Raw genomic sequence first — 13,267 nt, forward strand, 5'->3', positions numbered from 1 at the left:
ATTCCACCTCTCCCCAAAATATTTTTAGCTCCGCTGTCGACTTTGTCCGTAGTCTGTGTCAATGTTTTACTTTTTCGACTTCTTCTTGAAAACTACATGCCTGAATGCTTTAATACTTGGTGTATATGTACCTTGGGTGGACCTCTCTTAGGTTTGTTCATTTCATGATTATATTTTCAATTCTCTAATTTTGGTGAATATTTTTGTCATTTTTGGTAAAAAGTGATATTTTCGACTTCTTGTTAAAAACCACAAGTCCAATTGCTTTGATACTATACATATTGTTCATTTTCTAATGATATCTTCTGTTCTTTAATTGTAATGTGCATTGCTAACAGCGGAGCTATCTCAGCCGACTGGCTGCTTGTTTTCTAGAGTAGAATTATAAGAAGATATCATGCTAATCATAGTACAGTCAACAGCTCTGATACATGATACAGAAAACCAGCATATTTTGCTGTCAGGAGTTTTAAAACCTGACTATTCTCCTGCAATTAATTCTGCAATGAATATGATAGTACTGATTGTAGTCAAATTTATAATACTTGTGTCTTGTGTCAGGATTTTCTTGAAAACCCAGTCGGGTCTTTTTAGTCTGAATACTTGTGATTGGATATAATCTTCTCTGAAACCACTGGCAGTGTAAATAAGCAATTGTTCAGCAAGTCTTTAAATATTTTGTTTCTTGTTACTTTCCCGTAGTTGTTGGATGAAGATAAAGCTACAGACTCGGCCATCTTAGATTGTTCAAATAGATTTTATACTCTGATACCGCATGATTTTGGGATGAAGAAACCACCAATGTTGGATAATATTGACATCATCAAGGTAATTAAATGAATCATGGTTTTGTCTACATGTATGAATATATGTATGCTATTTTAGACCCATTTGTACTGTGCACTGTCATCCATATCCAAATCTGTGGTTATGCAGTGTCAGAACGAATCTGTGGTACTAAGTGAGGCTTGATTAAAAGTCACGTTACGTTGGAGGGAATCGGGCATGGAACTGCTTCTGCTTCTGGGGCTGCATCTTTGAACCGCTGTATCTGGAACTGAGAGATAGAATCAGCATTAACATTCAATCTGCCTGGGATATGTTCAGCATGAAACATGAAGTTGCAAGACGCAGCAGTGATGACCAAGCGACGCATTAATTCCATGATGATTGAAGATTTGGATCAACCTTTGTTGTTGATCTGGACAGTTGCCATGTTGTCATAGTTGAAGATGATACGTTTACGATGCCAAAGGTTTCCCCATAACCAGTGATGCAACAACAATTGGATACAGCTCTTGGAACGCGATGGACAGTGTTGGGTCTGCGTCAAGCGTGAGACTGGCAGGCAGGCAGGCATTCTGCGCAATTTGTCCTGAGGTATACTTGCTTCCATCTTGATGGTGTCAATCTCTATGCCAAGATACTCAAGGCTGGTAGTTTGACCAACTGTCTTATGTGGTGCAGGTATTCCTAGACGTCGGAAAATCATTGTAATGGTAGCCATGGTTCGATCAGCATCAAAAGAGTGTACATCAACTGTCAAAAAACTATCTAGCAAATGGAAAATAATGTAAATACCACAATTGTTCTGTGCAATCCAGCAGATTGCCTCTGACAAGTGGTCCAAAATCTTGGGACTTGATCGAGATCCACATGCCAATCGACAAAGAAGTAGAACTAGAGCTGTCTCATGAAATACAGATGCCATAAGGATGGATGGATGGATGTTTGTCTGTCTGTTTTACACAACCATGCACCTTTTCCGACATTATGGATTGCTGCCACAGCAAAATACTTTCTTATCAATCAAGTCATTGATACTAGGTATTTCTGCATTATTACCTGGTGAAGACAGGTCAACAATCAGACGTTTCTTAGTGGAGTATTTTTTCTCTGCAACACTAATTGGACTACAGCGATAATTAGTGAACGGTGGTGTAGTAAAAAAACTAATTAAGTAACTGTTTTTTACCTCTGCTGCAATTTGTTCTGATACAATGGTTGGTTGGTTACGTACTGAGAGAAGGTTACGACAAATCAATGGAGATGTAGGAGGATCCCTGATCCCTGTATCGAAGCCCTCACGAAGACCAGTGATGAGATAATTAACAAAATGTTTATCTGGATGGCATGACAATTCTTTACTGAGTACATGTATGTCAATGTTAATTTGTGTTGATGGTTTGTCAATCGAGCTTGATTAGTACGGTCTTTTGGCAAACACTTTCCTTGGACTGACCGAAGGCATAATAAGTGACACAAACGTGGGCGAAATTGTAGTTGCTTCTACGACAGCCATTATTGGAATTGCAGTTAATGGAAATTATTGTATTGTGGTGAGACCAGTCTACTTTGCCATTGTGATTTAGCAGAATAGCGACTGCCTTTGCAGAGAAAGCATGGTGGTACTCGTAGAAGGCCAGTCCATTGAATCGTTTGGACATGTCCACGATGTCGCATTGGTATGCATCAAGTTCCTCACGGCGATAGGGTACACCTCACATACAACGTTTTTGTACACCTCAAATGCTAGGATGAACTCTTGGATCGTCAAAGCTCTTTTGTCCTTTAGTGGCCTGAGGGTTAGAGCTTTATCACCAATAACGATGTGACGTTAACCGTCAGAATAATTATAACCAGGGATAAGGAGACAAGCTAAATTGACTTCAAAGTATATCGCGACGAATCAAAGGAGAGACCAGCTTGATATGCGGAAATTGCTCAGATGAAATTCCACGTGAACGCAGTGGATCTGTGACCCCTGCAACGCTGGGTGGAAAACTTGGATTGATGTTGAATGAAGTTCAAAGGAGGCCACCATCTTGTCTTGCATCAATGTTGTTGTTGTTGTTGTTTGACATCTAGTTACAGAAATTCTTCAGTTTATATATAAACTAAACATTGAACCACACAGCCATGTAAATAAATATAAGTGACATGTTTAGATATTATCAAAGTATAGTATATATTTTAAAAAAATATGTCAATGTGCATTGCCATTTGAAAGATGGCCACACAGCCCTGTCATGTAGTCCCAAACATGAATATGACTTCTGTGGCAAAATGCATGTGTTGTTACTAGCACTTGCAATTTGCACATACAAAAAAAAAAAAAGTATAGCATATATTTTAAAATGATAATAGGCATGAAGATAAGCTGAAATAATTTCACCAGTGAATTTCATACAGGCAGTAATCTTTATTGCAGTTCACTTCAAATCACTAAATATCCACTGCGAAGTAACTCAGTTTTCCATATTTGATCTGTTTCTCGCACTGATTGACAGGTCTATTTTTAGTGCAATCTGGTACTTATGAAATAAATGTTAAAGCGGGGGAGTCGTCACCTGCGCATGCGTCAGATGGCCATAGCGTGTCATTGTTTACGAACAAGCGTCTACCCATGAGCTTTTGCGTTTTTTTTTACGCGTGTTATCGTCGCTTGGGTCTCAATTCCCACGTGTACACAGGTGACGACCCTCTCGCTTTAAGTTTAAATAATTACATGTGCATTGTGATATCTAGAAATACTTGAATTCATTTATGATTATCAGCAAATGGTCTTCTTATATTTATGACATATTTATTGATAATTTGATAGAACAAGACTCAGATGTTGGATAACCTGCTGGACATTGAGGTGGCATACAGCTTACTGAAAGGTGGTGACAGCGGTAAAGATCCTATTGATGCAAATTTTGAAAAACTCAAGTGTGGTATCGAGGTAAGACCCATGTATTCTTGTAAATTTATAAATTCGTGCTTATTTATTAATCAGTCAGTGTTATAGTTTTGTGGAAAAAAAAAAATTGATCTGTATATAAGGAAACTTGCTCGTTTGAATTTTGAGATCGCAATGTTATGATGATGTAATAATTATTTGTACGCTCCTCAGTTGTGTGACAATTTTGCTGTACGACCTCAGGCTGCTAAAGGCCAGGCTATACGAGGTACTCTAGAATACTTTATACTTCGCTATTTTCGCTGAAGGGATGATTCCGTGAAAATAAAATCCAGCGAATGTACCTTTTTTTCCCTATATTTCACAATTCAACTCATCAAGAATCAGTGAAAATAAATTCCATAAAGAACGCCCAAAAAGCATTTTCAGCGAAAATTAATTCCAGCGAAAATAAAGTATTCCACAGTATATAATAATGTTGCTGATGATAATGTTGTTTCGTGACAGGTACTGGAACACAAGAGTGACGAGTTCACAATGATTGAGAAGTATATGAAAAATACCCATGCTGCCACTCATACTCAGTACTCGTTAGAGTTATTGGATGTAAGTCTTACTTCCATTGTTATTGTTAGAAATTGTATCATTTTCTTTATGGACCACTCCCATTTAAAAAGTAGAATTATCACACAAATTAGATACCTTCAGGGATAAAATATGCCTCATTGTTTTCTATGTTGACGTTCTCGTATCTATGTTTACTGGTACTTTTCTTGTTTTGAAAGCAAGCTTCCCTTTTCCATGTTATGGTCATATTTCAGATGCAATACAACAAGACTAGTATTTAATGCAGTCATTCAACTTCATGTTTTTGGCATATTCACTGAAATTTTTAATTCAAAATTGTGTTTCTATTTTATTTGTGTCTGTTGATTTGTGTCTAAATTTTGAATATAGGTTTACCTATAACTATACAATAAGAACTCAAAGTTAAAACGGAAGGGTCGTCACCATGTGCAGGAATTGAGTCCCAAGTGACGATAACAACACACACTAAAAACACAAAGGCTCATAGGTAGACATTTGTATGTAAACAATGACACGCTATGGCCATCTGACGCATATGCAGGTGGTGACTCCCTCGCTTTAAACCTAACTTATCCTATCTAAGTATATATTGTAATTTGACTTCTCAGGTATACCAGTTAGACCGTGCTGGGGAATGTTCCAAATATAAGCCGTTCAAACAGTTACACAATCGTCAGTTATTATGGCACGGTTCAAGAACTTCTAACTATGCTGGTATACTTTCTCAAGGTTTGCGTATAGCGCCACCAGAGGCGCCTGTGGTAAGTTCTATTGTTTACATTTACTTTCCATGCACATTATTTTTTGAAATTTATACTTACCCCCGGTATTTAGTTCTTTATTCGTATTTAAAACGTAGATTGGTGCTCACAAAAAAATAGTGTTTCTGGTCAAACTGTGTTTAAAAAATGGGATGTAGAGGAATTTTTTTTTCTAAAAATGTTGACAGCATCCACTCCCACAAAAAGCAACAACTTTTTGTTGAGATTCAAAGGAACTTGCATAACAATCTTCAAAGAAAATATTTACACGAAGATATTTGTATTCTTCTATATCCCATCTGAAATCACTTGGTAATTGACCAAGAATGTCTGAATTGTAATTACTCCATTTCCCATTGTCCCCCTCTCGCTACCTCCAAATGTTGATTGTGAAATAAGGCTGGTATTCTTTGTGTGTCGTGATTGACAATTCATTGAAACAATTTATTTTATTGCGACTATTGTTTTGTATTATTCTCTACAGACTGGTTACATGTTTGGTAAAGGTGTGTACTTTGCTGACATGAGCTCCAAGAGCGCCAATTACTGCCGAACCACACCTAGCAACAATATTGGCTTGATGTTGCTATGTGAAGTCGCATTGGGTAATATGTACGAGTTAACAAATGCAAAGTCACTGAGTAAACCACCAAGTGGAAAGCACAGCACTAAAGGTAAGCAATCATTCATCTTTTACCTTCATCCTGTTGCTGCTAACACATTAACTGCTGAAAGAAGAAAACGATATAATCTTTTGAATAGGTGTCATTTTTCGAACATTTCAATCTTTCCTGACGCATCATGCAGCAGGGCGTAAGCATGCAAAGTATTGACACATGTTCTGCTGATGCAACCCCCCCCCCCCCCCCCCATTGATTTATTGATTTTTTGTAGTCCACAAGCATAGTGCTGTGAAGTGTCTATAAATTCACATGTTTATTTGATTTTGACAGGTCTTGGTGCCACTGGTCCTGATCCCACCGCTGCTATCACTACAAAAGATGGCGTGACTGTGCCCCTGGGCAAAGGTGCTATAGATGGTTCTCTTAAAACTAGCCTTCTGTATAACGAGTATCCTTTTTGTGAGCTATACAATTCTAACTGAAGTGGATTTCAGTGTTATCGATTTGTAGAGATTCAATTGTCAACTTATAATGTCAGGTTAATTTTTATATTATGCTTACACACCTGGTTACTAAATGGTGCAGGATTCATACAGACATCAAATGCCAGTGAAAACCTTGATGCCAACAGTTGATTTTCCAATCAATGCAAGATCTTGTGTACTGCATGAGACACTGTTTGAATGTCTGTTGCGGAAATCAAATAGTTTGAATAACTTTTTTTCATATCAATCTTACAGATAGGAATATTGCATTGAGACAATCTTGCTTCATAAAAAATGACTATCATTAAATGTGTTTTTGTAGCACATTATGAAGTGTAGAAGTGTCCCCCAAAAATTTTGAATGTGACTGTGGTTTTTTCCGTTCGTTTCATGCAGTGAATGGAAAATGGTCTTTTTTAATTTATTTACTGTTCCCAAATCATAGTACTTGTTTTCGTTGCGATCTGTAGATCACATGACCAACTCTACTGACTTAATGTTTGCACATTCCATTCTAATTTGCTTCATCCCATTGTTACCTTATTCTGCTTTTATCAGGGACTGAACAGTCTAGCTTCTTAAGTTTGCAACAATCTGCCAGATATAATTCAAATTTCATTCTCTGATGATATAACAAAGGCTTAGGAAATTATAATAATGGTTCAGTCTACTGCCTATAATTAAAATTTCTGCAAATCGTGGTTTTTTAGCAGTGAATATTCCTTATATTCCCTCAAGATGCTTGAAGCGACACTGTCTTCACAACTGTGCATACATGTATGTATAGGGAGGGCGAAAACAATAAATCTCTACATATTGATAGCAGGTAGAGATCTGTTAAAGCAGGTTGTGCACTCACAGGCAAGAGAGTCATACATATTAAATGTTTTTTCAGATGATAAAGTACTATAGTTAGGTTGTGAGGAATGTTTAATTTTAACAGCGTGTATGTACGCTTTAGTAGAGAACAGAAGAACACACACAAACGCAGTTTTGAAGACGGTGCCGTTTCAAGCATCAAACGACAGAAATTGTTTTATGTGAAAAATAACTGTTTGCAGTACAGCAACACATATTTTACAGTTGGGAAGGTTTTCACTGCTTGTAAGTGATTGTATTATCCTTAACCTTAACCTCTTAGATACATTGTCTATGATGTGGCTCAAGTACAAATGAAATACCTGTGCAAAGCCAAGTTCAACTACAAGATTTACTAAGAAGAGTAACAAGCCCATATCATTTCTTTGTTTTATGATAGGGCCCGAGTTGAGTCAAAGCATTTATGCAAGGCGTTATTTGATTTGTTGAAAGGATCTGTCAACAAATTGTTAGGTTTATGCCGCAAATTAGTCACAATATTGTCAGTTATTTAGACTTGACTCGATGGTTGTGGCGATAACTCTTGGGGCTCTTCACAAGGAGTCTTAAAGATACAGGAGTTAGTACAACACTACACAACACAAGTCAGTCACCCACATGTGGTAAAATATATTTACATCTACTATCCGGGGTTCAAACTTGTATAGTCTATGAATATAGTTTGGTGGTGCATATGAATATAGTTTGGTGGTGCATTTATTTAATACAGCTCCTGCTAAAAACCACAGATATATTAAAGGAAAAAACAACATCTGCAGGATGTGTGTTAACACCACTATAGCTGCAAAATTCAAATTTTTGTTTTTATGTTAAAAAATATACTTCTTTGAATTATCATACATAAGAAGAATCTTTTTTAATAATATATATTTTTGCTGTAAACCAACTGTTACTCTATGTGGGTCCCATATTGAACATGACGTGGATCAACAACTGTTTCGCTTTAAGTCGGGAGTGCATAGTTCAGGGTTTATATTTAAAAAAAACAGTTGGAGCTTGTATGATCCTAGTTACACAATATGAAACAATCGGACAATGTGCTTAAAAATGAAAAAAAAATTCGTTTTGATGGTAAAAATATATACTGGTGCGTAAAATTATCCTTTCAAAAATAATGAATGCCCCCACAGTGCCATATGAGAAGCGTCTATGGTAAGATGATCTAGACCCTTCTCTAACTCCCATATGACATTTTGGGGATTTATTGTTATAAATAACCACCACCATCCTAATTAAACGAATTTAGTTAAATATTATACTACTCTGATAGTAACCATAGTAACCATTTACTGTTAATAACTTATGGAGAATTGCAAACCATTATATACAGGTGATTTTTTGCTCACTGTTAGATCTCTCGTATTGCGTGAAAAGGCGCAGATCGAACTACTGTCACACAAATCGAAGTGATTTGAACTTGAATTTCTTTTTTTATAGCTATGTCAAAAATCTTTGAGTGGGGAATATTGCATGGAGATACCCTTACATCATCAAATGTTTTTAGAACATTTATTAAAGCATGGGTAATCCTAAAATACTTGAATCTTGTGCAATGTTTTAACGTCACCGTGAACTTTGTTTGTTCTGTTTTAAGTCACGCTTAACACAGGATCATATAGTGAACGAAGTCAAGACTACTACTATGTGTAGTAGAATGCATTTTGTCCATGGTCAATGATTACAGTGGTAGAGAATCTGATTATAGTTAATTATGTAAACATTCAGTGAATTAAGCTTTACAGTGGTTTCAGAGAATATTTGTTTACGATTCTGAAAGGTACACATTTGTTTAAAAGTGTCAAGACATTTCTGAAAAAGCATTTTCACTTGTCTGTAAATTTAGTGAAGAATTCATTGGCAGATCATTGTATATGGAATATAATTTGATGAATAAATTACACTACCTTTTCAATATGGATATTTAAAGTTCTAAAGTGGATGAGAATGTATAGTCTAGAGCAGTATTATTGGATTCTGAGTACACATGATACCATTCCCAAATTGATGTGCAAACTATCAAACGCAAAGATTGGAAAAACTTCTGAATAGAGTTGATTGTAGTTGAATTGGGATCATAAAAAAATCTTAGAATGAACTCTTGTGTGCTGTGAGAATTGAAAGCACCTGAAGTAAAAAACAAGGAATATTTAACAAGCCTAGAAAATAATAAGACTGGTATTTGAGATGCACAATGTGATTCATAGTATGAAGTTCATAATGCATACAGAAAATACAAGTTATTGTTAATGACACAGTCCCCGTCCAAAATTTTGTGATCTGACATATCAATTTGATGCTGATGAAGTCACTGAGATTAGATTGAAATCATTAAATAGGAGATGGATTTGTAAAATATTATGATTTAGTGCTTTTACACGAGAATTGGGCAGTCATATTGCATCAAATTACAAAAATAATGTACATGTTGATGTATCTATTTGTATACTGTACAAAATTTAAAGAGAAATGTTCATTGCATTCATGGGAAAGTAGGCATGGGTATCATGGAAAACAAAATGGCCACCAGTCGGCCACATTAGTTTGAATCACAGAAAAAATGACATACCAAAATATAACCCAATATGTACATGTATGATCATCATACCAACTTTGATCCAAATTGGCCTAGTCATCTCTGTGAAACGGACACGTGAAAATGACGATTTATAGTGCTTTTATATAAAAATTGGGCATCAGCCAGCCATATTGGATCACAAAAATAATGTTGGTACAAATGTATCCCTTGGTATACTATCTTTAGCTCCGCTGTCGACTTTGTCGAGCGGAGCTTATCATATGAGTGATTGTCCGTCGTCCGGTGTCCGTGTCAATGTTTTACTTTTTCGACTTCTTCTTGAAAACTACAAGCCTGAATGCTTTGATACTTGGTGTATATGTACCTTGGGTAGACCTCTCTCAGATTTGTTCATTTCATGATCATATCTTCAATTCGCTAATTTTGGTGAATATTTTTGTCATTTTTGGTAAAAAGTGATATTTTCAACTTCTTGTTAAAAACCGCAAGTCCAATTGCTTTGATATTACATATATAGGTACTACATGTGGACCTCTCTCAGATTTGTTCATTTTGTAATGATATCTTTAATTTTCTAAATTTGGTGAATATTTTTGTCATTTTTGGTAAAAAGTGATATTTTCAACTTCTTGTTAAAAACCACAAGTCCAATTGCTTTGATATTACATATATAGATACTACATATGGACCACTCTCAAATTTGTTCATTTCATGATGATATCTTCAATTCTCTAATTTTGATGAATATTTTTGTCATTTTTGGTAAAAAGTGATATTTTCAACTTCTTGTTAAAAACCACAAGTCCAATTGCTTTGATATTACATATATAGATACTACATATGGACCACTCTCAAATTTGTTCATTTCATGATGATATCTTCAATTCTCTAATTTTGATGAATATTTTTGTCATTTTTGGTAAAAAGTGATATTTTCTTGTTAAAAACCACAATCATTTATGGTCAAAAATGATATTTTTGAATTCTTGTTGAAAACAGCAAGTCTCAGCCGAGAGGCTGCTTGTTTTTACAAAACGGAGAAAGTAGCATGGGCACCATGAAAAAAAAATGGCCGCCAGTCGGCCACATTAGTTTGAATCACAGAAAAAATGACATGCAAAAATGTAACCCAATATGTATGATCATCATACCAACTTTGATCCAAATTGGCCTCGTCATCTCTGTGAAACGGACATGTGAAAATGACGATTTATAGTGCTTTTACATAAAAATTGGGCATCAGCCAGCCATATTGAATCACAAAAATAATGTTGGTACAAATGTATCCCTTGGTATACTATCTTTGTACAAAACATAAAGAGAAAGTAGCATGGGTACCATGAAAAAGAAATGGCCGCCAGTCGGCCATATTTGTTTGAGTCGTTTATAAAATATGACGAGCACCTATAACAAAATATGTATGATCATCATACCAAGTTTGATCCAAATTGGCCCAGTCATCTCTGAGAAACGGCTCTAGACATGTAACAATGACGATTTAGCGCTTTTACATGAAAATTTGGCGTCTACCAGCCATATTGAATTGAATCACACAAATCATGTTGGTGCAGATGTATCTCTTGGTATACTATCTTTGTACAAAATTTAAACAGAAACGTTCATTGCATTCAAGATAAAGTAGCATGGGTACCATGAAAAACAAGATGGCTGCCAGTCGGTCATATTTGTTTGAATCACGAAAAAAAAACTGACATGCACCTACAACCCAATATGTATGTTCATCATACCAACTTTGATCCAAATGGGCCCAGTCATCTCCGAGAAATTGCTGCGGACATGTTTAGGTATCAGAATTTGAAATAGCAAATTTTACATCCAAAATGGCCACCAGTTGGCCATTTTTGCTCGGATCATAAGATATTATGTATTGTCTTCATGTAAAGTTTGAATCAAATCCGTCAATGGGTGTCCGAGATATAGTTTCGGACGAATGAATGGACTAACTGAACAAACCCAAATTAATACCGGGTAGTCCCTGTTTTCGGACTTCGTCCGAACGGGGACTAAAAAAAAATAGGCTTGATTGTACTTCTCTGCTTTGCAGTCTGAATAATTCCAGAACACAAGTTTAATTTAAATTTGCTTTTTTTAAATATCAGAAATTGCCTAATTTATGCTACTTCTACAAACTACCCCAAAGCACCGACACTATCGTGTTTCATTGAAATCCGAGTTATCAAGATATCTATGGAAAAGCTTAAAATATGCTAATTAGATAACTAATCTACACAAATGTATCTTTGAAATGCGATGATTGGTTTTTCAAGATATCAGTGGAATAGCAACAAATTGGCTAATTAGTACTTTGTAAGCGCAATTTCAACACAAAAATTAACAGGTCTTTCACGTTCTTCCCATGAATCTAGAATCGTTGGCTAATTATGCAAATTCAGTAATTAGTATGTACAAATTTTGGGCATCTGTGTATCAAATTTCATTGAAATGCAATCACTGGTTTTTGAGATCACTGAAAAAGCTGAAAGTTTATTATGCAAATCGGGTAATCAATATGCAGATTTTAACCTGAAACTAATCAGGTATTCGCACTGTCCAAAAATATCTATGTACCCAAGTTTCATTGGAATGTGATGATAGTACTTCAGATATTGGTAAAAATATATCAACACAAAATGAAGCCAAAAATTTACTAATCGTTATGCAAATTAGTTAATTAATATACATCGACTTCAACCCACAACTAATCAGGTCTGCACATTATCTCGGAGTACCTATGTACCATGCGTCTTTAAAATATAATTGATTATCGAGACTCTTATATGTGCTTGTCTAAAATGAACTGCAATATTGATGTTGCCACTCAAATTTAAAAACAGCAGAATGCTGTTCCTCTAGCAGATTGAGCCGTGTTTGTAGTCTAGGGAAATATTCGCTGCACCATTTCAAATTCCCATATGCTTTCTTATGAATAACCATATTCAAGAGGTGACATTGCAGCCATTTGGTGAATAAAAGTGCCTTGGATCAATATGGACCACTTCTTCGTCTGCATTGCCACTTATGGTTCAGCAAATTCGTTAGCACATGAACACTGCAACATCTCCCTGGGAGTTAAGATTCATTAATCCAGCAATTCATTTTGACCGATATACAAACCAAGATTACAGCAAGAACTACAGAGAACAGAACAAATGACAGCTGAAACATGCATTAGTCTGATCTGGTAAGTAGCAGGATGCGGTTAAATTTATTCACTGTAGTTATTTTAAAGTTCGAAAAAGAAAACCTGTTGGTAGGACAACAGTATTCGTTTGATGAACAAGCAGCACGTCGACTGAGATAGCTCCGCTGTTAGCAATACACATTTCAATTAATGAACTGAAGGTATCATTAGAAAATAAACAATATGTATAGTATCAAAGCAATCGGACTTCTGTTTTCAACAAAAATGTCAAAAATATTCATCAAAATTAGATAATTGAAGAAATCGTGACGAACAAATTTGAGAAAGGTCTACCTGAGGCACCTATATGTATAGTAACAAAGCAATCAGACTTGCGTTTTTTATCAAGAAGTCGAAAATTTGGTTTAACGGTTTTGAAGACAAAAATGTAAAAAGTTGACGATATACTACATATGCTGGATGATCAGTAATATGAACGGCTTCGCGTCGACAGCGGGGCTAAAAATCTGATGTGCAGAGATACCAAATCACACATTTATTTAAGAGT

General features: G+C 35.6%; 1 protein-coding gene across 1 annotated transcript in view; it reads left to right on the top strand.

Moving 5' to 3' along the window:
- LOC100370595 (poly [ADP-ribose] polymerase 1-like) overlaps window positions 1-8,939 on the top strand; it is a 39,486-nt gene extending 30,547 nt beyond the window's left edge. The window contains exons 17-23 of the mRNA XM_006812320.3: window positions 703-828; window positions 3,605-3,727; window positions 4,193-4,291; window positions 4,882-5,034; window positions 5,519-5,708; window positions 5,988-6,105; window positions 7,284-8,939. Coding sequence (XP_006812383.1) covers window positions 703-828; window positions 3,605-3,727; window positions 4,193-4,291; window positions 4,882-5,034; window positions 5,519-5,708; window positions 5,988-6,105; window positions 7,284-7,359 — 885 coding nt within the window. The 3' untranslated portion in view covers window positions 7,360-8,939. The remainder of the gene's footprint in view (window positions 1-702; window positions 829-3,604; window positions 3,728-4,192; window positions 4,292-4,881; window positions 5,035-5,518; window positions 5,709-5,987; window positions 6,106-7,283) is intronic.
- The last annotated feature ends 4,328 nt before the right edge of the window (window positions 8,940-13,267 follow it).

The sequence above is a fragment of the Saccoglossus kowalevskii genome, chromosome 2, assembly GCF_978046115.1.
Source record: "Saccoglossus kowalevskii chromosome 2, keSacKowa6.1, whole genome shotgun sequence".
NCBI lineage: Eukaryota > Metazoa > Hemichordata > Enteropneusta > Harrimaniidae > Saccoglossus > Saccoglossus kowalevskii.